This window comes from Vulpes lagopus, chromosome 12 (assembly GCF_018345385.1).
Source record: "Vulpes lagopus strain Blue_001 chromosome 12, ASM1834538v1, whole genome shotgun sequence".
Lineage (NCBI taxonomy): Eukaryota > Metazoa > Chordata > Mammalia > Carnivora > Canidae > Vulpes > Vulpes lagopus.
Window position 1 is genome coordinate 5,242,350 of NC_054835.1, and position 26,824 is coordinate 5,269,173.

General features: G+C 42.1%; 1 protein-coding gene across 2 annotated transcripts in view; it reads left to right on the plus strand.

Annotated features, from left to right (window-relative positions):
* Positions 1 to 26,824, plus strand: part of GARNL3 (GTPase activating Rap/RanGAP domain like 3) — a 147,385-nt gene that overhangs the window by 74,440 nt on the left and 46,121 nt on the right. For both annotated transcript variants that reach the window (XM_041723830.1, XM_041723829.1), the window contains exons 5-12: positions 5,432 to 5,537; positions 6,874 to 6,992; positions 15,059 to 15,123; positions 18,229 to 18,292; positions 20,342 to 20,368; positions 23,883 to 23,958; positions 24,634 to 24,732; positions 26,395 to 26,498. In XM_041723830.1, coding sequence (XP_041579764.1) covers positions 5,432 to 5,537; positions 6,874 to 6,992; positions 15,059 to 15,123; positions 18,229 to 18,292; positions 20,342 to 20,368; positions 23,883 to 23,958; positions 24,634 to 24,732; positions 26,395 to 26,498 — 660 coding nt within the window. The remainder of the gene's footprint in view (positions 1 to 5,431; positions 5,538 to 6,873; positions 6,993 to 15,058; positions 15,124 to 18,228; positions 18,293 to 20,341; positions 20,369 to 23,882; positions 23,959 to 24,633; positions 24,733 to 26,394; positions 26,499 to 26,824) is intronic.

Consider the following 26,824-nt stretch of genomic DNA (forward strand, 5'->3'; position numbering starts at 1 on the left):
AGTCATACTTAAAAAGAAGTAAGGTTTATTGCAAAATTAAAGCCATGATTAGGCATTATTATGCCCACTCTAGAACCGCTAAAAGGAAAATGCCTGAAATGCTAAGAGCTAGCCAGAGGAGCAACTAGAACTCTCCACATCTTGCTAATAGTGTAGGTTGGCTCATCCCCTTTGAAAGTTTGGCCATATCTACTAAAACAGAACATCTGCCTCCCCTGGTCCCCCTCGGGAGATGCATACCCAACAGCCATGAGTGCTTATGTCCACCAAAAGACAGACACAAGAATGTTCTATGACTTTATTCCTAATGACCCCCAAACTGGAAAGAGCCCATATGTCCTGGAGAATGAATACATACACCGTAGTGTTCATACTGGGGGTGGGTACTGCTACATGGCAGCAGAAGAGACCGAACTGTTGCCACATCCCCAAGAGGGATGAACATCACAGGCGTGATGCTAAAAGACAAACTCGACTCAAATAAATACACAAAATATGATTTCATTTCTATGAAGTTCAAGTGCAAGTAACATGAATAGTGGTTATAGAAGTCAAGATAATGGTTGCTTTTCAGGATATGATTGGGCACTGACTGGGCAAAGGAGTGAAGGAGCTTTTCGGGGTACTGCAAATATTTTCTGGCTTGATCCAGGGAGGGGTTATGAGGGTGTATACGTATTTGAAAAATCATTTACTCAAGATTTGTGCCCTTTACTGTCCACTTCCGGTATTTATTATCATCAGAAACTGGAACTCATTTTTGGAGTCATTCTGACAGTTCCAGTCTTGACCAGGGGGTGCTTCTTGTTTTGTTTCTTTGCTTTAGTCTCCTTTCTTTGTCAGTTCCTGCATTTGTTCTTGTCTTTACACCTCATCATGATTTTAACCATGGACAAGAAGTCTCTCACTCTGTGAGACTCATAACTTTTTTGGTGTTGGCTCTCCCACCCCCCACCCCACCCCCCATTTTAGTTAAGGATTCAGTGAAGACAGAGGTTAAGTAGGCAGCTCTTTGGTCATTTAAAAACCTCATAATTGACACTTTGTACTTGATGGATATATGGGGCATGCTACCAGCCAAAGTCACGCCCCTAACTCTGAGATGCTCCTCCAAGGGGCATACCGCCTCTCTCTGTGTTTCTCCATCCTGTGGTTGCCAGTGTTCAGACCTCTGGGAGAGCGGTAGGGGAAGCAGACTCAGTATTTCAGAAGATCTAGAGTATGGGGGTCAGTTTTTATGTCCTTTAACCCCTTTGGCAATCTGTGAAGCCTGTAGACCCCTTCTCAGAGTATTTTTGAATGCATAAAACAAAAACATAGGATTACAAAGGAAAACAGTTGTGTTGAAACAGTTATTGGAGGGGTGCCAGGGTGGCTCAGCCAGTTAGCGTCCAACTTTTGATTTCAGCACAGGTCATGACCTCAGGGTGGTGAGATCGAGTTCCATATCAGGCTCACACCCAGCATGGAGCCTATTTAAGATTCTCTTTCCTTCTGCCTCCCCCCACACACACACATGCTCTGTAAAAAGGAAGGAAGGAAGGGAGGGAGGGAGGGAGGGAGGGAGGAAGGAAGGAAGGAAGGAATCAGACTGATTTTTTTAAATTTATTTATGGGGATCCCTGGGTGGCGCAGCGGTTTGGCACCTGCCTTTGGCCCAGGGCGCGATCCTGGAGACGCGGGATCAAATCCCACATCGGGCTCCCGGTGCATGGAGCCTGCTTCTCCCTCTGCCTGTGTCTCTGCCTCTCTCTCTCTCTCTCTCTTTGACTATCATAAATAAATAAAAATTAAAAAAAAAAGAAAAAAAAGGAACCGTCTTGTTTAAATAAATAAATAAATAAATTTATTTATTTATTTATTTATTTATTTATTTATTTATTTATTTATTTATTTATGAGGGAGAGGGAGCAAGCAGAGGGCAGAGGGAGAAGCAGGCTCCATGCACCAGGAGCCCGACGTGGGATTCGATCCCGGGTCTCCAGGATCGTGCCCTGGGCCAAAGGCAGGCACCAAACCACTGCGCCACCCAGGGATCCCCCAGACTGATTTTTTAACCCAATTTTTGACACAGTAATATATGTCCTTTTTTATCAGCACATTAAATAAATACAGCAGTAGGCTTACAGCTCTTGCAGTTTTGAACAGTGGAGATTGTAAACAGTATTCAGGATATCTGCAGTCACTATAATGAGTTCTGAAAATATCTGGTTTGTGTGTGTGTGTGTGTGTGTGTGTGTAGAGAGAGAGAGACATGGTTACCAACCCTGTTTGTTGTACTGTAGTTGCATTTTGTTGGGGTTTTCTTGCATACATACGTAATTGAAAGAAACACATTTTTTTAAAGATTTTATTTAAAAAAAAAAAAAAAGATTTTATTTTTAAATAATCTCTACTCCCAACATAGGGCTCAAACTTAGAATCCTGAGATCAGGAATCCCATGCTCTACTGACGGAGCCAACCAGACACCCCAAGAAATGCTACATTTTAATTAGAAGTTAGGGAAATAAACATTTTTTTCTTTACCCAAGCTCATGCCTGCCCTGGATTCTTTTAGATCCCCTGGCATAGAGCGCTGCTTCTCAAAGTTCAGTGTTCCTCGGAATCACTTGGTATGCTTGTAAAATTGCAGATTCTAGGGCACCACCCACAGAGATCCCGTGAAGGAGTCTAGAATGGGCCCATGAGTGACATTTTAACAAATCTAGAAGCACAGAGCTAAGCTCTGGTGCTGTGCCACGCAAGTCTGGGAAGTTCAAGAGGCCTAAGTGTCCTGGTTCCCTCACAGTCTCCTCTCCCAGTTCTGCTGTTGATACCAAGGATCTAGGGCCTTGGGACAATGGCACAGACCATGATGGCATCTGACTGGCTAAGGCTGAGCTGGACCCCACCTGTATCTGGTCAGCTGATGCCTGATGCTGGCTGGTGGACCCCAATGTCATACCACAGCTGCCTGCTGCCCCGGGCATAGCAGACTATGGATCAGCACTGCCAGTGGTTTATGATTATAAAGTGAATAGTGTTGACAATGAATCATCCAGAAATTCTACCGGGAACAAAATCTAATCATGTGCTCTTCTTGAGCCACACCAAAAGGTCAAAACTAAGAGACAACATCTTGAATAGGGGATCAACATTAGTATCACCAATGAGGAACAGATAAAGGTCTTGAAATATGATAAGCTGAGAGGGACAAGTACCATTTGTGTAGCATCCCGACCAGGTATACATAGCCTGAACCTCATCATGGGGAAACATCAGACAAACCCAGAATGAGTCATGCTTGATTTTTAAAAAGAAGAGGGGAAATGTGTGCTATATTCTTTACAAATGCCAGTCTTGTAAAGGACAGAGTCTGTGGAATGTTCCAGATGAAGGGAATCTTTTTATTTATTTATTTATTTATTCATTCATTCATTCATTCATGAGAGACACAGGCAGAGGGAGAAGCAGGCTCCATGCAGGAAGCCCGATGCAGGACTCAATTCCAGGCCTTGGGGATCATGCCCTGGGCCAAAGGCAGATGCTCAACTACTGAGCCACCCAAGTGTCCCAAGATGAAGGGAATCTAAAGAGACATGATAACACAATCATCCTGTTCTCAAGAGGGAAGATACTTTAAATGGAATTTTTAAGTCAATTGACAAAATTAGAATACAGATGGTAGATTAGAGGTACTATATCGATGTTAAATTTATAAAAGTTGGTAAAGCTGTATTGTGGTTATGTAAGAAGATATCTCTGTTCTTGGGAAATACACAGTGAGGCATTTAGGGATAAAGAGCTATTATTTGTGTGTTTTAGTCATAAATGGTTCAGAAAAAATTTGTGTAGACAGTAGTGAGCAAATTAATAAATGGGATAGAATATTAACAGGTAAATCTGATAAAGGGTATACAGATGATCTTTGCAGTCCTATTCTTCCAACTTTTATGTAAACTCAAAATTATTTCCAAATTTAAAAATATATATATATATAATCAGTAGCTGTTTTTTTTAATTCAAGAAAGTTCAATAAAGGCACAATAATGCTAAGAAACATAACCTACATTTTTACTCTTTGAAGAGTAAAAGGGCAGAACATAAAAAGATAGACAATGATGTAATGATTAAAATTTTTAAAAAGAAAAAACCAGTCCTCTTAAATTGGCACTGACTCGGTTTCAGCTCCACTGCTTATGAGCTTGGCAATCTTAAGCAGCGTAGCTTAAATGTCCCAGCCTCACTTTTTTCATCTGAAATAAAACCTATGTCCTAAAGTTGGTCCTAAAGATGCTATGGAGCTAATGTATATGAAGTGTTTGTCCTGGTGCTTGGCCCTGAAAGCTCTTTCTCTGAGTGTCAGCATTTCCAGAGCATGAGAAAGACAGCATCCTAATTCACTCTATAAGTAATATAACCCTGAAAATACCCTGGTGGAAATACTTACAGAAAAGAAACCTATAATTTCCATCTCACTAAAAATTATGATACATAATTTTTTTAATCCAGCAATGTATCAAAAGAATACTGTATACCATTACCTAGTAGGATATATCCCAGAAATTTGAGGACCATTCAGCATCAGAAGAGCCAGTAGTATAATTCATTACATTACTATAATTTTCCTCCATTTAACATATTCTCTCAATAGTTGCCAAAAAAATTTCAGTAAAATTTGATACTGATTCCTGAGAATGGCCTCTTTATAAGGGTGGAATTGAACATGGTAAAGCAAGTGACCACAAACATCTAGTAAATCACCAGAGGCATGTCGGAATTGGAATATGTTCCAAGTATTCTGCCGTATACACATGGCACAAAGTAGATGTCAGTGGAGTTTCAGTATGATTGCATTTTGGTAAGAAACATACGTAGGAAAAAAAAAATAAAAATAAATAAAAATAAAAAAAAAGAAACATACGTAGGTATGTAGATGTAAGAAAAAATGAGAGGAAACCATACCAAATCATTCATAGTGTGACTACCTTTTGAGAAAGGATTCAGATTATTCATTATGTTTATCCATAATTTCCCCATTAATTGTGTAATTTCATGACAAATTTTAAAAATTCAACAAAAAAATATGAGCTCCAATAGAGTCTGCAGAGATGTATTCCAGGTGAAAGCTGTTACCAGGGTACCAAACAGAAGGGCGTGCCTCTAGGGGGCACCATCTCCCAAATATTTGGAAGCTTCAGACCAGAAAGGAGAGAAACTTCATTATACTGAAGGTGGAAAGAGCTGAACCCACTGGTTCGCTCAGTTCTTTTTCCTATACCCCAAGAACCTTCACAATGCTTCTATGATGTGGATGTGGTGTCTTTTCTAATGAGAATATGCGGGTACATCCCTTTTTGTATGGTTTTGACAATGACTTTGGCCTCTGGTTCATTGGCCACTTCTTGTTTACTTTCTGATTATGCCTCTTAATGGCACAATTTTGTTCAGTTACAGAATACAACTGCTCTGCCAGGTACATGGCGAAGAACAGACGTGCACTTAGAGAACCCAGAGTACCACACCAGATGGTATTTCAAGTATTTTTTAGGACAAGGTAACTATGCCATTATGGTGGTTGGGAAGAAAGAATATTCAAAATGAAAATCAAATGTTGATGTGATTTTTTTTTCTGGTGTCCCTACCAGTTTAGGGACATTAATGTCAGGTTAATAGTAAGCTTTGTAGATTTAAAGATACAATTCAGTCTCGGCCCTAGGATTTTCACTAGGATAATAGCTATTTGAGACATAAGAATTTGCAGGGTAGAAAACAACTTTAGACCTAACAAGACAAGTGCCCTGTCTATAGTGGGTTGAATACTTAATTCAAGACAATGAAGCAAATAAGTGGATCCCTGAGCTCCAGGGCCACTATGGAATTAGAGACACATTGTCCTGACTCTGGATCCTGGAAATAGGTCTGGATCCTGGTTCTGCCATTCTTAACCACAGGACCTTACCTCAGTCACTCTCCACTTCCCTGAGATTTATTTCTTTATCTGTGGAGTGGAGGTATTACTTTTATATACCTGGTAGGTTTGAACAGGAGTCTCAGTGAGATATGCTGGAGAAACAGCTAAGCCTGGCACAAAGCAAGAACTCATTCATTAATAGTGGTGTACATTTAATGTGAAGGGCTCAGGTGAACATATATGGGAAGGTGGAAAATGGAACTGTAGCTAACAACAGAAGAGACTGGGAATGGGAAAATAATCACTGGTGCAGGATAAGAGAGTAGGTAGATAAATTGCTTATCAGGCTAATGCATGTGTTTATAGAAGATGTGATTCTGGAGACTATATACAATGAAAGTTATCAGACCCATATGCTGTCTTTTAAAAAATCTGATACTGTTTTATTCTAAGAAGTTTGCTTACTGGACAAGGCATATTTCTTTATAAAGAAAGAATTCGGTGGAAAAGTTGTTATCCTCCCAAATGCTTGAAAGCATAGTGCCCAGAGCAGTAGTGACTTTAGAGAAAACTGGTGCAATCTGTTCAGATGCCAAGAAACTCAGAGGTAAGGCAGGCTCAGGAGTTGGTAGATTCAGAGGCTCAGTGGTGCCATCAAAGCTGGCAGGGTTACAAAGTGGTTACAGCACTTACAGGCAGCACTTCTAGACACTGCCATGTCCAGAGGAAGGAGAAGGCCATCTTCAGGAGTGAGGAAGCCTTTCTAGAAACCTCTCGATGCATTTCTCCTCCTGTCTCATTGGCTAGAATTGAGCCCATGTTCATTTCTGATCGAATCACTGCTAAGAGGAATGGGAGGGTGTGATCAGGTTCTTTCCCCAGCTAGGTTTGGGATTCTTGTTCCCTGCTCACGTGGGAAGGAGAAAGTGTCTGGAAGAACCAGCGTATCCTCCCTGTTCTAAAGCTGTCTCTTTTCCAGTCCATCAGAACTACATTGGAAACGATGCAGAGAAGAGCCCCTTCTTCCTGTCTGTGACCCTTTCTGATCAAAACAATCAGCGTGTCCCTCAATACCGAGCAATTCTTTGGAGGAAAACAGTAAGTACCTTGCTTGCACCTGGAGCATCGCCACCACTCAGAGTTTGATTAGTGTCATAGTCAGAGTGGTTCAGGTGAGCCTTCTTCTATGAGGTTCTTTGAGTTTGGATCGTTTAGAGGTAGGGCCTTCAAGCTCTGCGTGTAACCACAAGATCCCCCATACAAACCTTTCCCTCAGTCTCTGGCCAGTGAAATACAGAAGTATATTTTGAGTATTAATCTTAGCCATTACTAAGACAAACTGATCAGCTGGCTCACCTTCAACTAAAACCCAAAATTTATTGGAAGAATATAATACTATTACAGCGATACAGCCCACAGGGTGCTCCTGTTTCCCTGGGCCATTCAGTCAAACACTAAATTGGCTGAGCCTCTAGAATTCCTCTGAAACTCAGCCCCTTTCGTCAGTTTCCTGAGGTAGAAAAATGACTGGAGATTTAACAAGGCAGGTACCTCCACTCCGTGGTGGGATCTGACAGCAGTGAACTGAATGAAGGCAAATCCTTTCAGCTCAGGAATGCGGGCATCCCTGTAGCTCAGGAAAATTCTCTTAGGTTCACTATCACTGCTACTTCTCTTTTCCAATTTTTTCTATTAATTCTTACAGTTGATCTCCATCTATCACCTTTTAACCTTTTCTCATTATTTTCTTTCCTTGGGCTTTTTTTTTCCTTTGCTTCCCAGAGAATTTTTTCATATGCTTATGGACACTGGAAAGAGCAAAGGGTTTGGAGTTAAGCAAACCAGGGTCAAATTACATCAGTACCAAATTCATTTATGTCAGTTTGAGAAAATTGCTAATGCTCCATTTTCTTCTTTGTAAAATAGGGAAAGTTCTAGGCTGTGATTCACAGGGTGCTGAGGACTATATTAAGTGAGATCTTGTTTGAAAATCCACATTACACCATGTCCCAAATCATCAAATCTTAAATGGCTTAGACACCTGAAGGATAGAACATTTTACTCTTGAATCAATGAGTACAGTGTATAATTAAGAAGCAATGAGATAAACTACCCTCAGAAAACATTAGTCCTATTATGTGGTAGTCTTGGGGGGAGGTTTTTTTTTTTTAAGATTTTATTTACTTATTCATGAGAGACAGAAAGAGGCAGAGGGAGAAGCAGGCTCCCTGCAGGGAGCCCAATGCGGGACTTGATGCCAGGACTCCGGGATCACGCCCTGAGCCGAAGGCAGACGCTTAACCACTGAGCTACCCAGGTGCCTCGGAATCTTGGTTTATGGATGCATTTGTTGAGAGCAATTACTTAATCATTGCATGCTGATTTTTATCTCAACAACACAGTATCTCAAAAATTGCTACATACATCTTTTGGGGAATGAATACAAAAACTTAAATAGTAATTTTTCATATACGCTTTTTAAAAAACAGTAATATTTTTATATTCACTTTAATAAACAGTAATTTTTATACACACACATACATAAACACATTTGTTTATGTGCTCATGTACATAAACACATTTGCATGCATGCATACATATACAGCAACTTCAAAAAACCCAGAAAGAATTTCTAGAAACCATTACAGAGTAAATTGTAGTTAGGAACTTTTTCTGATGATTAAAAATAGTGATAGTACTAACAGTAAATCTTAACATTTTTGAGCACTTACTATATGCCACATACTATACTAAGTCTTCCAAATGCATTATCTCAATAGGTATGATTGTGCTTTAGGGGGGTTAAATGACGTGACTAAGGCCATATGCCAGGCGGTGGCAGGCCAAGCAGAAGGCAGGACTGTATGCGAGCTGTCAGCGCTGTACATAATTAATTTTGCATGTAATTCTTTGACTCACGCTGTTTCTCTCTCTAGACTATGAGCTCTATGAAGGTAGGGGACGTAACTGTTTTGTTCTCACCTGGCCTGGTACCTGACACATAGAAGTAGCTCAAGAAGTATTAACTGAATGAATTAATGAATGACACCAAAGTCCAGTCTAACCCATGTGCTCTGTTGGCACAGATAAATGTCCATGTTATGCTTATATAAATGTCCATGTTATGTTTCAGAAATTTTTCTCTTTTTAAGCAGGTTTAGGGGAAAAATCTAATGTAAAACCAAGTTAGCTCTTACTCATGGATGATTTCCTGCAGAAAGGTTTTTGGCTCTCTCCTCTCTCCCCATGCCACTGAAATGGGGGTTGGTCTTGCCATCAGCAAAGCTGTCCTGAAGCAAAGTTAATACACAAGTGTATGAAGATAACATTGGAGAACTGTGCAAGTTGTTCTTTTTTTTGTATAATTTTTATTGGAGTTTGATTTGCCAACATAAAGTATAACACCCAGTACTCATCCTGTCAAGTGCCCCCCTCGGTGCCCGTCACCCAGTCACCCCATCCCCCTGCTCACCTCCCCTTCCACTACTGCTTGTTCATTTCCCAGGGTTAGGAGTCTCTCATGTTTTATCACCCTCTCTGATTTTTTCCCCTCATTTTCTCTCCTTTCGCCTATGATCCCTTTCACTATTTTTTACATTCCCCGTATGATTGAAACCATATGATGATTGTCCTCCAATTGACTTACTTCACTCAGCATAATACCAGTTCCATCCACATTGAAGCAAATGATGGGTATTTGTTGTTTCTAATGGCTAGTATTCCATTGTATATATAGACGACATCTTCTTTATCCATTCATCTGTCAATGGACACTGAGGCTCCTTCCACAGTTTGGCTATTGTGGACATTGCTGCTGTAAACATTGGGGTGCAGTGTCTCAGTTTTTCACTGCATCTATATCTTTGGGGTAAGCCCCCAGCAGTGCAATTGCTGGGTCATAGGGTAGCTCTATTTTTAACTCTTTGAGGAATCTCCACACAGTTTTCCAGAGTGGCTGTACCAGTTCACATTCCCACCAACAGTGCAAGAGATTTCCCCTTTCCCCACATCCTCTCCAACATCTGTTGTTTCCTGTCTTGTTAATTTTCATCATTCTCATTGGTGTGAGGTAGTATCTCATTGCGGTTTTGATTTGTATTTCCCTGATGGCAAGTGATGAGGAGCATTTTCTCATGCGCTTGTTGGCCATGTGTATGTCTTCTTTGGTGAAATTTCTGTTCATGTCTTTTGCCCATTTCATGATTGGATTGTTTGTTTCTTGGGTGTTGAGTTTAATAAGTTCTTTATAGATCTTGGAAACTAGCCCTTTATCTGATATGTCATTTGCAAATATCTTCTCCCATTCTGTAGGTTGTCTTTTAGTTTTGTGGACTGTTTCTTTTGCTGTGCAAAAGCTTTTTATCTTGATTAAGTACCAGTAGTTCATTTTTGCTTTTGTTTCCCTTGCCTTCATAGATTTTCTTTTAAAAACTTTATTTATTTATGAGAGACACAGAGAAAGAGGCAGAGACACAGGCAGAGGGAGAAGCAGGCTCCATGCAGGGAGCCCGACATGGGACTTGATCCCAGGTCCCCAGGATCAGGCCCTGGGCTGAAGGCAGTGCTAAACCACTAAGCCACCCGGGCTGCCTTATAGATGTATCTTGCAAGAAGTTGCTGTGGCCAAGTTCAAAAAGGGTGTTGCCTGTGTTCTCCTCTAGGATTTTGATGGAATCTTGTCTCACATTTAGATCTTTCACCCATTTTGAGTTTATCTTTGTGTATAGTATAAGAGAATAGTCCAGTTTTATTCTTCTGCACGTGGCTGTCCAATTTTCCCAGCACCATTTATTGAAGAGACTGTCCTTTTTCCAGTGGATGGTCTTTCTGCCAGTTGTTCTCGAGGACACATATGACAGTCTTCCCACATTCACCAAATAAGAAGTGATCCTGCCCTTATCCAAAGCCTCTTATCTTCTGCACCTGGAAGACTTGTTTTCTGGCTTTTTTTTTCTTTTAAGATTTTATTTATTTATTTGAGAGAGAGAGAAAGATAGGGAGAGAGAGCCTGAGCAGTGGCAGCGGGGAGAAGGAAAGAGAGAAGCAGGCTCCCCACTGGCCTGGGTTTTTTTAAACTTATTTATTTAATATTTGCTAATTACACTATTCCAGGCTCTCTGTTTTAAATATTCTCTTTGGATAACTCTGTCTCTTTTGGACAAGTAGTCTTTCCAATGTCTTTCCCCTCCCTCTCTTGAAGCTGCTATTTGGGTTCATGGGGACAGGGCTTGTGAGATCTCATGGAGGCAGGAGAAGAGGACCTTGAGTCCACATGGGGCACTCAGGGTATTTTTCTGGGTTCTGTTGTTGAGTGGCTTACTGGTCTCTGAACTAGCAGCCACTGAGACGTAACTGGTCCCCTCTGGCCTTTTAAGGTCGCTGGAAAGTACCCATCACTGAATCCAGGGTCCCAGCCATTTGCCCCTCCCAGTGAAGTCACTGTACACTGTGACCTCTGTGACCTGATCCCAGGTCTCTGCTAGTCACTGGGCCTCTCAGCTCTGTCCCCTCTCACTGGCACATTGCTTGTAAGCCACGGGGCAGATGGGCAGGGGCAGAGAAGCATTGCTTTAGGCTTATGTTTCTAATCTTGCTGACCATCCATGCATGAAGCTGCTGAGTTACTGTGCCTCATCAGGTTCAAACAGGTTCTACCTGGACTTCAAGATTCCTACAGAAGGCCATGCCCAGGAAGTGAGTCCAAATGTTCTTAGGTGCCTCCAGGTCCTATCTTGCTATATTTGCAGTATCCCTCACCTTCTTTGCGGCCTGCCCTCTGAATGGCAGAATCAAGGACCCTGGCATCTAACCTCTCAGTTTGCCTGCCTGCCTGCCTTCCACCAAACAAGAAAGGGTAGTCGTACTTCTGCCACCTCTCTGAATAGGATTTTGTCAATGTCCTGTCTTCTTCCTTCAGGCTGTAGCAGGTTGCCAGGTCCGGGGGGGGGGGGGGGGGGGCAGATGCAGTGGGGGGATTTTGCTTATTTTAATTTCTAAAGATGTTGTCTCTTTTCCATTATAAATTGTGGTAAGCACTCTGAAGGAAACAAAAGCAGAATGAGACCAACTTCAGGTCAGAGAACACAGGAAAACTTTTTCAAGGAGGTGACATTTAAAGAAACCTGCAGGAGGAAAGAGAACTAGCCGCATAAAGAGTGGGGCAAGGGGCAGGTGGAGAGCATTCCAGGAAGAAGGAACAACAAAGACAAGACAAATGAGGAGCTTTGGGACTCCTCTTGCTGGTATTAGGAGAAGCCAGGGAGAACTGACTTGGAGCCCAGGCTCCTTTGAAGGCAGGGGGGCTGGCGGAATGCGTAAGTCCCCTTCTGTTGAGAAGTGCCAGTGCTTTCTCCAGAGCCTGTAACTGTGAGCCAGGGCGGGCAAGCATTTACCACCAACTACAAGTGGCAGTGCTTAAAGGATGTGAGGCACTGAAAAATCAAAGCAGAGCTCAGCAGGAGGGGTCAGTTGTGAAGCCCCCAACTAGTTCTGAAGGCCACAGGAAATCCAAAGAAGCATGTGCCTCTGCCATGAGCTTGCACTTTTTAAAAATATTTTATTTATTTATTTGACAGAAAGAGTGAACACAAGCTGGGGGAGTGGCAGGCAAAAGGAGAGGGAGAAGCAGATACCCCACTGAGCAGGGAGCCCCATGTGGGACTTGATCCCAGGACCCCACGATCATGACCTGAGCCAAAGGCAAACACTTAACCAACCGAGCCCCCCAGGCACCCTCTGAGCTCACATTTTGTTCTAAAACAGACAAATCGCTAAATGTCTAAACCCTGATTTTAAGACTTTTGTCTATCTCTGTTGTGTTTCTTCTAAACACAAAGAAAAGACTTAAAAAAAAAAAAAAACTCACACTTAGCATACAAGTTCCATCCAGACAATGCAGCTAGAAAAAAGAAGAGGCTCAAAGTCCAACTACTCAGGTGCAATCATTACAACAGCTTTATAGACACTGGTTCTCCTTCATGCATGTGCACACACTCTCTCTCTCACACACACACAGATCTGCCACACAGAGGGAATAATGTCTGACATGTGCTTCCATATCCTTGCAGTGAGTGCTTGGTTGCCTGATATGTACATGTACTTCACTCTGACTATGCATCTGTTCGTCCCACTGGAAAACAGTACTGAGAGGTGTTTTCTGTTGGAGAGCAACTCTGCAAAGCTACAAAAGGGAGAAGATGAGGAGAAAGAGTTTTGCCTGTTTGTGGTTAAGAAAAATACACATCCACAGTCCCCTGAGCCTGGAGTTCCACATCCATGTAGGCAGCTTATGAAGATGTTACTATTAGCCAGGCAGGGGCTGGATCCTCTCCTATTCCATACATTCCCCCCTCGGGCTGCCCTTGGCTTCTCTTTATTTTTTTTTTAATTTTTTTTTTTTTTGGCTTCTCTTTAAAACTGCATTTGGTATGCTTGTGAGAAGAAAAGCTAGCCAAGGTAGGGGTTGAGCAAAGTCAGATTCAAGACCCTCTTCTAGAAGAGTTGGCATCCCATACAGGTGACCACAGTGGAAAGGTAGGCCAGGGCCAGCAAAAAAGCAAGGCCACCAAAATAGCTCTGGTTTCAATGGGTGGGTTATGGGGAATTTGAAAATGCCTAGTCCCCTCATAATATTTCTCTGTATTGGAAATCTTCTAAAATCTCTGTAATGTAAACTACATTGGCTAATAAAGAACCCATAAGAAGGATTCTGTCTAGTACAACTTCTGATGGTTAGCTGGAAAGACACACACACCCCAACCTGGAGTAGGGGTGAGATTACTGGTTCTTCAGGGGCATGGGTGTGAATGTTTAGTTTACCAAAAGAGATCACAGGCTTGACAATGTTGAAGAACTCCCCTTGGCTTCTCTTTAAAGAGACACCAGTGTTCCTGGTGTCCAGGTGTCAGTGGAACATCCTGGTTCCAGGGTGTCAGTGTTACACCAGTGTTCAGGGCTTGGACAGTTGAGTTGGCAGGTATGTCTCGAAAATACAAGGAAAATCCTATATCCTTCTTTGCCCATTTCCTGCAAGAAATGTCCTATGCTTTTCTCTACCTGTTTGTGCTGCCAATTTTATTATTAGTCAAAGTTCGAAAGTTTTAAATGTGTTCTACATCATAATCCCTTTTGCTAAACATGCAGTGTAAATCCTTCATGGATTATAAATCTGTATCATATCTTTTTTGGAGATTATAAAGAGAGTGGCACTCATCTATGCTGCGTGGTTTGGGTGTGAGACTGAACCATTCAGGCAACCCCTTCGTTCATTCCCTTTCACATAACAAATATCTGTTGAGTACTTTCTGTGAGTTGGTCACAGTGCGTGCTCATTTAGAGAAGAGAAACAGAGTTTAAATAGTAAATACAGAGGGATGCCTGGCTGGCTCAGTTGGTAGAGCAAATGACTCTAGATCTCAGGGTTGTGAGTTCAAACCCCACGTTAGTTATGGAGCCTACTTTAAAAAAATAGTAGGGATGCCTGGGTGGGCAGTGGTTGAGCATCTGCCTTTGGCTCACGTCATGGTCCTGGGGTCCTGGGATCTAGTCTCACATCAGGCTGCCTGTAGGGAGCCTGCTCCTCCCTCTGCCTATGTCTCTGCCTCTCTCTGTGTGTCTCTCATGAATAAATAAATAAATCCTTAAAAAAATAGTAAACACAGAAAAATATAAAAGTATGTATTATGAAAACCCCTCTGAAAGATTCAAGTGATTTCTAGTTCAGAAAGCCTTTGGAGGTATCACATGTAGGTCCCATTGAACATGCAAAGCCTACTTCCTTCTCATTATCTTTGAGGCTGACCTGACTCTTGGCTCAGAGACCAAACTCCCTTCTCATCTCGGTCAGGTGGCTCCTTTACTCACCACACCTAAGACACCAAGGACCCACCAGTCCATATGTTAAAATTAAAGATAAATCCATTAGTTAAATCCGTAATGTTGGGATTGGGGAATGGTGAAAGATGCTGTCCAGTCTGAGCAAGATTTTATATATATATATATATATATATATATATATATACACACACACACACACACACACACACACACACACACACACACATACATACATACATATTCATATGTTCTTTTAAACAGTCAGGAAAGGCTCTTTCAGAGATGGAAATTGCCAAACTTCTCACTGATCCGGTGTTTTGACTTTCCAGGGTACCCAGAAAATATGCCTTCCGTACAGTCCTACAAAAACCCTTTCTGTGAAGTCCATATTAAGGTGAGTACTCAAGAGTAGGAACACAACACCAGGAGCCATTAGAAGTATTTTTCTCCTGCAATCATTCCAACGTTACTTTTCTACTTTCTGGAGCCTTGACCATGTACCAGATATTTTGCTAAGCCTCTGGCATGCAGTACCTCCAGCAGTCTTCACAGCCACTCTGGAGGACAGATACTGCTATTTTACCACTCTGCAGAGGCAGAGGTGGAAGCTCAAAGAGAGAAAGCCAATATCACACAGTTAGCATTGGTGGGAATTAAGTTCGGCTCTCATGCATCTCTGAACTGCCTGTGTAGCTTGCTTCTTTTTTCTTGCATGCACGCAAATACTTTGGTTTCATAAAGAAAATCAAGAAATATTTTCCCTCTCATTTTCCTGCTTTGAAATAGAAACTCATATGTCAGCAAATGCTTCTTAGAGAAGAATGTGCTTATTCTTTGCAAAGACAGAATTAAATCAACGGACCATCTAGCTGCTCAGTGCTCAGCTCCCGCTCCTGTCCCCACCTTTCCATCCCCATCGTGGCTCATAAGTGTGTTTTGTAGCAGGGACGCTGTAAACACCATCTCTTCCCACCACCTAGTTGCAGATGAATTAAGAGTAAAGCACCAGGGCTCTGGGATAAGCGTTCATACTCACACAGTGTGGGCTCTCCCACATTGGGTGGCAGACTCCTTTAGAGAATGCCACCACTCAGGCAGTACCTGTTGCTGCATCGCCAGCCAAGAGGTTACATCTTAATGACAGTAGCTTCTGTTTGTTGGACACTGTGCTAAATGCTCTACAGTCATTCTCTTGGTAAACTTTTAACCCACCTCCACAAAATTGATCCATTATTACCTGCACTCCACCAAGGAGGAATCAGAGCCTCAGAGAAGTGAAGGGATTTGACAAAGATCTCACAGCTGGTAAACTACAGAGCTTGGATTTAAACACAGGTCCCTATCATCCCCAGGCTTGGGCTGTTAGCCACTAATACCCACATTGTGTGAGTATGAACGCTTATCCCAGAGCCCTGGTGCTTTACTCTTAATTCATCTGCAACTAGGTGGTGGGAAGAGATGGTGTTTACAGTGTCCCTGCTACAAAACACACTTACGAGAATGTCTCTTAGAGTGACAGTCGAGACTCCATCAGTTAGGGACTGCATCTGGCTGACAAAAGGAACACTGAGATTCAGGAGCAAAAATTTCTAGATTTCCTTTTCAAGATTGATTTGGTCTCCAAATTGCAGACCTTCTCCTTTTTGTTTTTGGCCTTCTGATTTTTCTCCTGAGCACTCTGAAGCCTGAGCTATGAAAGCATCAGTGAAGAGGTTAATATCTTTATTGAACACAGAAATATTTTGCTGCTTATAAGGAGCTATATTTATTTATTTATTCATGTGAAACAGAGAGAGAGAGACGCAGAGACACAAGCAGAGGGAGAAGCAGGCTCCATGCAAGGAGCCTGATGTGGGACTTGATCCCAGGTCTCCGGGATCACATCCTGGACAGCAGGCGACGCTAAACCGCTGCGCCACCGGGGCTGCCCCCTAAGGAGCTATATCTTAACTGGCTTTAAGAGAGGAATACTTAGAATTATACTAGCTTAAGATTCCTGAGGGTTTTTTTCCCTAAAAGGAAGTTGTTCCAGCTCCTTTCTTCTTTATATTTGAAGACAATTTTTTTTTGTAAAGATTTTATTTATTTATTCATGAGAGACACAGAAAGGGAGAGAGAGAGAGAGGCAGAGACAGGGAGAGGGAGAAGCGAGCTCCATGCAGGGAGCCTGACATGGGACTCAATCCCGGGTCTCCAGGACCAGGCCCTGGGCCGAAGGCAGCACTAAACCACTGAGCCACTGGGGCTGCCCGAAGACATTTCTTTTAGTTACAATTTCATTTAGTTGTATGAGTAGGGCCTCCACTTCTCAGCCCACCACTCATGAAGCCAGGGCATGTTTCAGCCAGAAAATGTTTTTTAAAGATGTGGAAGATCAAAACTTCTACAGTTGCTGCTGATAGAAGAAGAAACTTTTTCTCTATTTGTTATATATAATCTTGAACTTGAAAACTTAAAAGGAAATGAAAATATGAATACTATAGAGTCAGGTAAATCTAGGTTCAAATCTTGGCTCTACTACTTACCAGCTTTGGTATCCTAGTTCAATTTCCTCACCTTTGGAGGATATGGAGATAAAATGGAGATAAAATTTTTAAAATAAACTAATTAAATAAAATGGGGATAAGATAGCACTTGTCCCACAGAGACTAAATGAGGTCATCTGCAGAAAGCATTTAGCAGGCTGCCCAGCATATAGTAAGTACTCTATAAATACCAGCTATTGGGACGCCTGGGTGGCTCAACGGTTAGGCGTCTGCCTTCCGGCTCAGGGCGTGATGCTGGAGTCCTGGGGATCGAGTCCCACATCGGGCTCCCTGCATGGAGCCTGCTTCTCCCTCTGCCTATGTCTGTTTCTCTCTCTCTCTCTCTCTCTCTCTCATGAATAAATAAATAAAATCTTTAAAAATAAATAAATACCAGCTATTATGTTTGCCTTTCCTTACAAGTATGGGAATCTTAGATGAAAGGGGCCTTTGGTATGGTGCCATTCAGCTCCCTGCTTTTCCTCTAGAGGAACTTAAGCCCAAGGAGGTTGACATTGCTTGTCCAAAGTAGAACATGAAAGAACTCAGTTTGCCATGAGTGGCAGAGGAATTGCCAAAAGAAGAAAGAAACACCAGATGGTCTTACTTACATTTCATTTTATCATTAATTGCTATGTAAATGTCAATGAACCACTTTTTTGATAAAAGTAAGAATCTCGAAGGTTAGTCGGGTTGCCTGAAACACACTCCTGTTTGCTCCCTTCCTGTCCTATTAGATGAGTATCATCACAGGACAGTTAGATAAGTAAAGTACAGTACAGTAGTTTGGTTACTCCATGCATTCATTCATTGAGCGCTCGGGGTGATCATTGATCTTCTGTGTGCCAGGCCCTCCAAGGAATCCAGCCGTAATTTTTCTAGGGGATATAATATTTAGTTTCTCTGAAACATTGAGACTTGCTCCACATTGAGTTTCCACCATGATGTGGCTCACTCTGTCCTTTCTATTTCAGTGCCATGAACCTGGACAAATTTGAGAAAGGCCCCAGGGAAATTTTTCATCCCGAGATCCAAAAGGTAACAGAATGTTGTGCCTCATCGTGGTATCTCTTTGATCACAGTGTTAGATTAGCATGGACAGCACATCAGTTTCTTAGCCTCAGGTATGAGCCTAATCAGAAAGGCTATAGGGCTTTGAAAGCAATTATCATAAAGAATCTTACAGCTGAGATTCTGATTTGTCAGGTGGGGGTGGGAATCTGCATTTTTTCAAAAGTTGCATGAGTGATTCTGAGGCGTAGCCACAACTGAGAACCACTGAACTCTATGGTCCTTGATCCATGAACCGAAAGAGTATATGTTTAGAAGGACCTTAGTGGTTGAAAAGCCAGTCTTTTTATTGAATGTTGTAGAATTGTATGGAATATAAGATTTTCCTTACAGAGTAAACACAAAATGTACTTATTGCACTCTAATTCACCTAGAACACTGCAGGGTACCATAGAGAATAGAAGGTATCCAGAATCCATCCTGTTTTCTCAAGACTTACTGTGAAGGGAAAGCCATCTGCCTTGGGAGGAAAAAAATTGGAGTCATAATCTAGATAAAAGGTCATCAGAAAAATGTCAACCAAACTTTTGTCTCATTGCAATCAACTGAGCTTCGAAATTCTCCCCCTTGAAACTTACACAGGCGGCTATGACATAGTGCCAGCAATGTGTCAGAGCTGAGTTTCCAGGAGTTGGGTATGCCAGGGCCAGGCAGTAGGGAAGAGGCTGGAGAGGCAGGTTCGAATTCTATCCAGGAGGCAGCAGGGAGCCTGTGGAGTCCTTAAGTGGAGGAGCATCATGCTTAAGTCTGCTTTTCAGGGAAATAACTTAGAAGGTATGGAGAGGATAGATGGGAGCATGAGCAGCTTTTGCTTGCATGCCTTTAAAATAGTTCACTTTCAAAATAAAGTTATTGGTTCTAAGCTTACCCCAAATACACAGTGTTGTGAATTCCCATATCTTCGATTTTAATTCAATGTTTAAAATAGTATCTGTACCCCGACTCAACCCCGGAAAGAACTGAGGCCAAAATGGGTGTAGTTTGGTTAAACTTTAAGCAACTTGAAATACTAGATGCTCAAAACTAACTCTTGTTAGCTAATTTTAAAACAACTTAGAATTATAAATATGCTACTGCCTGTGTGCCTTTATTACTTCATCTGTACAGATGACCATATTCTTAATCCCTTCCTTCTTAGAGCCTGGATGGGACCACCAGACATAGGCTCTAAAATGCTTGGAGCCCCTGGGATGCTTCTTTCTGCATCCTGCCACTGAGCATGTGCCCTCAGTGGATTTCAGGTCTGTCCAGGCATCCCTGTCTGCTTCCCCTCTTCTACAGAATCAAAAAGGATGAGAAAACCAATTATGGCAACCTTATGCCTCTTTATATCCTAACTCTGTGCCTGGCTTTCACCAAACAAAAGTCACCTTCAGCTTTCCTGACATCTGTGTTTTGACTCTCTACCCAAACAAGGGGCTTCCCACACGATCTTGCTCCATTCTGGGTGTGTGAGTGTGCACTTGCATGTGCTCCCTGGTAGTGCTGGTTGCACTGCTGCCACCAGCTTTCTGTAGGTGTACCTGAGGGGGCCCCGAGCCACAGGTGATAGGGAGAGGAGGAAGGAAAAGGTCTCAGATCCAAAAAATCTAGAAAATAAACTGCATTCTAAAGAAAGCATCTTCCCACCAAGTGGGAAGGTGCCTGATGCTATTTAAAAACGTTCCTCATCTGTCTCTGGCTGCTATACTAGAGTTATATTTTTCTTGGCCAAAATCTTTCCAGAAGCAATGTGAGATAAGCTAGCTTTAAATAGAGAAATCTGGATGTCTCCGTATTTCTTCCTGTTGCTGTATATCATCTTTGTTTGCAGATAGCTGTGCTATAATGTGACTTTCCTAGATGACCAGGTATTCTACAAAAATCTGTACAACTAAACTGGACTATTTTAAGCACTTCTGGGTGGGGTGGGGGTGGGAAACAGTGTACACAGATGGAACCTTGGCTTTCACAGAAAATCAGAATAAAATCATCCCTGTTAAGCATGGATATAACTTTCAAATTTTGGTTTGACAGGACTTGCTGGTTCTTGAAGAGCAAGAGGTAAGTAATTTTCTGAGACATTGTCCCTGCTACGTTCTCCCTCTGTGTTCCTAAATGTGCTTCTCCCTTGGCCACCACCATGACCTTTTCTTTCCCTCACACCTCTGCACGGATTTGCCCACTGCACTTACGGTCACTGAAAGACTTGACCGACATGTTGTTTTCAAGGTCAATTTCAGGGCTTTCTATATAGCTAGCTGTAAAAATATAAACACAAGCTACTTAAATCTGCTTGGAAATATTCAAATTGTAGCCTCCTAATCAGGGCGAGTCATGAGGTCTTAATTTTCTTTAAGTCAAAGAGAGGACATTTGTGCTTTATTAGCACACTCAATTTACTGACTCCATATTTATTTGTACATCTCCATTCCCTATTGCCCCACCTTTAAAATATGTGTTGAGTTTTCTAAGGATGTAACTAACACAGGGAAATAATAAAAATGCCATCAAAGGCAATCAGGTCCTTAAGTTGTAGCTTTTGCATGTCGTAGCTCTCCGTAAATGGTCATATCATTTGTCCCGTTGCTCCAGCCAAACTTGGAAAAATCCTTAACACCTCTCTTTCTCTCACACTCCACACCTAATCCTTCAGCACATCTTGTGATGATTTCTTCAAAATATACATCTAATTCAAACATTTCTCAAAGTTTCCACCATGACTGCTCTCATCCCTTGACGCCATCCCATCATCTCTCGCCTGCACTACAGAGTCTCCAACTTTCCGCTTCCACTCTGTTCTGTTTCTCGTGTAGCATCCGAATGTCCTTTTTAAATGTCAAGTCAGGTCACCCCTGACCATGTGTGTACCATGTACTGTTTGTGGCTTTGGGAATACATTGACAAGCAAGACAAGGTCCCTTCATGGAGCTTATAGTCTGGTGAGGTAAGACAGACTATACAAGCAACATGGTCATAAACATAAACATGGTAATGTGGATAGCCCCAAGAGCTGCAAGGAAAATAAAACAAGGAGACAATATAGGGGAAGGAGTAGGGTTTTTACATTGAACAGAATAGGTTCGTCTGAGGCAGTGACATCTCAGCTGATTCCTGAACATATCAATGTACATGCAAAGGAGCTGAAATGATGCACCCCAGATTGTTGGCAGGAGTTACTTCATGCAAGGCAGTGGGGATGTAGTGTGAGCTGCTGCAGAGCACTGGCAAACAGAGATGTCCATGTTTTTATCTATGTATTATCCATGAATGAATCATGCTTATGGTGACAGAATTAATGAACTCCATATATAATTGTAGAAGGCAAAAAATGAAAGTAATATACATTTAAAAAATGAAGAAATGCACAAAAGATTAAAGGAAAATATCCCCTAAAATCACAGAGTAAACCACTACCAGAATAGTACCACATTTTGGCATATGTGTTTGTTATATTTTATATAAAATTAGGATTACACTGCAGAGAGTGTTTGTGTCTCAAAACTATTCTAGTCATGAATCTGTATATATTTCCTGAGCCCCCACAGAGTACACACACATGTCTGCTCTGACAGCCCCTGCAGAAATTTAGAAATGGAAAATGTGAAAGCTCCCCACCGAAACCTCTTCCACCCTCCCTTGCACAACCCCTGTGAACTTGTCTATCTTCTCACATTTCTTTTTTGGATCTCCCAAGTTTTGAAAAATAAATAGCTGATCTCTTTTTTTCTCAATTGTATCTCCTTACTAAAGGGATATTGCTTGAAGCTACAAGAGCACTAGTTACAGGCCGCCTGGGTGGCTCAGTCAGTTAAGTCCGCACTTGGTTTCAGCTCAGGTCATGATCTCAAGGTCTTGGGATTGAGCTCTGCAATGGGCTCCACGCTGAATCCAGAGTCTGCTTGAGAATGTCTCTCCCTCTGCTCTCCCTACCCACTCTTTCTCTCTCTCTCTCTCTCTCAAATAAAATAAATAAATAAAATCTTGAAAAAAAAAAAAGCACTCATTACAATGCGTTTGAAGTGATGTGAGCAGTGGTAACCTTTATAGCTTCCCTGAGACAATGTGGTGGAGGCACTTCTGCTTAATACTGCCAGCTTCTCAGCTTGGAGCATTTATCCTCATTCCACCCAATTATAGCAATTATAGTGATAAACTATCAGCTGCAAAGATGAGCAGGGAAAAAAATTAATAAACAGCACTAGCCATGTCCCTAAGGGTTGGTGATTTTATAAAGTGTTGTTGGTGTCCTGAAAGCCAAGTTTTATTTGTCTACTGCATGGAGAGGCACCCCAGGCTACAACATGCAGGGAGACAGTGAGAGAAGCGTAGGAACATGTGAATCATAAAAATATTTTTTAAGATTTTTATTTATTTATTCATGAGAGAGACACAGGCAGAGAGAGAAGCAGGCTCCTCCCAGGGAACTCAATGCAGGATTCAATCCCCAGGCCCCAGGATCACGCCCTGAGCTGAAGGCAGGCACTCAACCATTGAGCCACCCAGGTGTCCCTGGCCAAGGTTTTAAACACCTTTGTTCCTAGCCTACCCCTTAATTGACCACCAAGAACTCCCTTATCTAGGTGGGAGGAGTTCAAACAACCTTCCAAAAGTTGATTCTCTTCAACCTCAGATTTTATGTTATTATGAAATATTTCAGATATACAAGAAAATGGAGAATAATATGAAGACCTATAAACGGGTTATCCAACTTAAGGAAAAAATATTCAAAGTACTGTTGAGGCACCTGATTTCCTTCCTCTCTCTTCCTATTGAAACTGATATCTTGCATTTGGCATTTATTGTCCCCACTGGATCTGATTTTTTAAAAAGATTTTTTATTTATTTACTCATGAGAGAGAGAGACAGAGACACAGGCAGAGGGAGAAGCAGGCTCCCCACAGGGAGCCTGATGCAGGACTCGATCCCAGGACCCCGGGATCACGACCTGAGCGGAAGGCAGACACTCAACCACTGAGCAACCCAGGTGTCCCAGGATCTGATTTTAATCTAGTGTTTAAAGTCGACGGTCGTAGACTGAACATTTGTACTAGCTACTTCCTGATTTCCTTCCTTCTCCCCCACACATCTGTTTTGTGACATTTTAGGATTAAATACCTTTAAGAAATGGGGAAAACGAGACTTTATAGAATAAATTGCCTACATTTTCCATTTCTGTTCCTAAGAGCCCACACGATATCAGCCTAAGATTGTGGTGTTCAGTTTTGAATTATGCTGAGCCCTCCTGCGTTAATGATCAGAACATAGCACTGGTCCTGTGAGCTCCCGCTGGCTATTTGAGTGATGTTTCACCACAGAATGGACCTGGCATCGTGCAAAAGCCATTAGTAATGAAGTTACAAATTAATTAACTCACCTAAAAACTGAGTTTCCACTGTAAGGTATAAAAATTTATAGAAAGAAAGGATGTTGATACTGGTCAAAGTGGAGATGGAAGAGAGGAAGTAATGCCCCAAGTATCCATCCTGGTCACTGAAGGAATGAACAGCACATCTCATAACTGTATGTGTTCTGATGATAAAGTTACATTCAACACCTTTTGTTGTCTTATTGTAAGGGCTCTGTGAATTTCAAGTTTGGGGTTCTCTTTGCCAAAGATGGGCAGCTCACAGATGATGAGATGCTCAGCAATGGTAAGTACCCACTAATTTGTGCCAAGACCCTGTTCTGCCTTGCCATGGTTTTGACAATCCAAACTGACCTTACCTGTTGAGTCTTTAATACAAAGAAACAGCCAGTTGTTTTATGAAATTTTAGAGTAAGTTTTTGAGTAAACTTTGTAGGGCAGTTGTTGCCCAGTTTCATTTATTTGACAAATATTTATTGGTCACCAAACTTATGCCAAGTAGCAGTGCCCAAGAGGGAGTCTAACCAGAAAGTGACATGGGAGGTGAAGAATTTGGTTCTACATCATAGTCCCAAGAGCAAAGGAAGGTTGTTCTTGGATTTTTGTGGTTGGGAGAATGATAAAATGGTGTCATTGTCCTGTTCTTTAGCACTTTTCATGTTAGATACCTATTCGTTATTAATGGAAGCAATGACAGTGTTTTCATTTCTACAATACTAAACCCTTGTGATCCCAGACTGGCAGTGGGAAGGTCGGTCAGTCTGATTCTGTGGCTTTCCTTTCCTTGGAATCGTGGAAACTACTGTGTGGTCTCCCAAGAAGAAAGTGTGACCTCTGTGTTCTGTTTGTCTGCTGCACACATCTACAGAGCCTAGTTAACGTTCAAGTGATTTCAGTGTATAGTTAGAAAATGAAGATATGCTGATTCTGTACTTTCTTCCTACTTTACCTCTTCCTACAGAAATTGGAAGTTACGCTTTTCAAAAATTTTTGAATCTTCTGGGTGACAAAATCACCCTAAAGGGCTGGACAGGCTACCGTGGCGGTCTGGACACCAAAAGTAAGCTCGCTTCCTGATCTCTTCTCTTGTCATTTGTGTGACTCCTATCAGCCAGTCTGATCTGACTTGAATTTATACCCAAAATGAGGGAAGGGATGGACTGGAGAGGATAAGAAGGGCTTCACACCCAGTCTGACACAGGGTGGCTGGACACATTTGGGGGCTCCACTAAGTTTCATAAGACTAAGTCAGCCCTCACAGTCCCTTGGTGTGGCAGACCATGGTCTGCCTACGAATACTTACTGCTGAGCGCCTCTGTGTGCCAGGGCTGTGTGAGGCTCCAGGAATGTAGCAGTGGATAAACCAACATGGTCCCTGCCTTTCTAAGAGCTTCTAGTCCAGTGGGTAACACAGACATCAAACAGGGAATTACCAAATACCTCAGTAAAGTACTGGAAGAAACAAAGAAGAAAAAGTACAGAGTGCCATAGGGGCATTTTGTCTAACCTGGGGAATGAGAGAAGGCTTCTCCAAGGGAATGAGGAGGAGTAATTGGAGTCTTGAGGGGAGAAGAGAATTCTAAGCAAGAGAACATTTGTGAAGTCCTTGAGTCAGGAAAGACCCTGATATGTTCTAGAAACTAAGAGAACATCTTTATGGCAGATGAGCTGGAGAAGAGGAGGGAATGATCCCATGAGTTTGAGTTGACATGAATAATTTTGGATTTTATGGTAAATGGAACAGGATATCACAAATGGGTTTTAAGTAGAGGTGTGGTGGGATGATATTGCCCCTTCAAGCCAAACTTGCTGGCTGCTGTGTGGGGAACAGTTCAGCAAGGTGCAAGAGCTCCTGGTAAACCTGCAAGGGTAGCAAGGTCAGCAGCCCCATTGCCAATACCCAGCTTCTCTGTCATGGTCACAACCCCCCATTGCTGATCCTTGCTATGGCTAGGCACCGTACCAAGCACTTGACAACTATAATCTTGTAAGTATCCCTATGGGTTAGATACCAATTTTATCCCCATTTTCAAATTAAGAAACTGATGCTCCAAGAAAGTTGAGGTGACACGTCAAAAGGAACATAGCTGTGACGCCTGGATGGCTCAGCGGTTTAGCACCTGCCTTTAGCCCAGGGCGTGACCCCAGAGACCCAGCATCGAGTTCCACGTCGGGCTTCCTGCATGGAGCCTGCTTCTCCCTCTGCCTGTGTCTCTGCCTCTCTTTCTCTCTCTCTCTCTCGAATGGATAAATAAAAACTTAAAAAAAAAAAAAAGGAACATAGCTGAGAACTTGAACCCAGGTCTGCCTAACTCCAAAGCCCATGCTTTCAGCCACTATAACATCTGCCAGTGAGAGTACGTGCTTTGTTTTACAGATGTATTAATTATTTGTACATCGTCTTGTGTTAATTTTGTCCTGTATACCAGCAGTAACTGGAAGGCAAGGAATTATATAGCTCCTTCTTTTTAGCTCAGACTTCTACATGAATCAGACAGCTAGTGAGCTTAGAGTGAGGAGGAAGAGGGCTCTCCACATGGGCAGGAGCCTTGTATCAGTTGGAGAGTGAGCCATGCTGTTGGTTCCACTCGGTTGGATAATCCAGAATGATCTTTGGGAATGTATTAACTGTATGCTATATTCCCTAGCCTCCAAATAATGACTATTTCCTTAGGGTCTCAGAATTCTCTGTGCCTACTAAATGCATGTTTATATCTTACAGATGATACCACAGGGGTACATTCAGTTTATACTGTATACCAAGGGCATGAGATCATGTTCCACGTTTCCACCATGTTGCCATATTCCAAAGAGAACAAACAGCAGGTATGTGTGAACACAGGCTCTTTGAGAACACACAAACCATCAAATAGTGACCTCAATGTGGAGAAAGCATCATCGCTCTGGTTTCATAGCATTAGAAACTGTGTATGTTAATAAATGAGCTGGACCCCAGGTACCAATGTAGAGATGTTATTTACAGCCTGTATATTTGAGCTGTCAACAAGCCTTGAGAAGAACTACCCTCATTGATGCTGTCCCCTTAAATAAAGGATCAGAGATAATAGTGCACATACATGTCTGTGTATTTGCACACATGAGTATGGTTTTATAGATTCAAGAAACTGTTTTTGCATGGACATTGCCTTTTC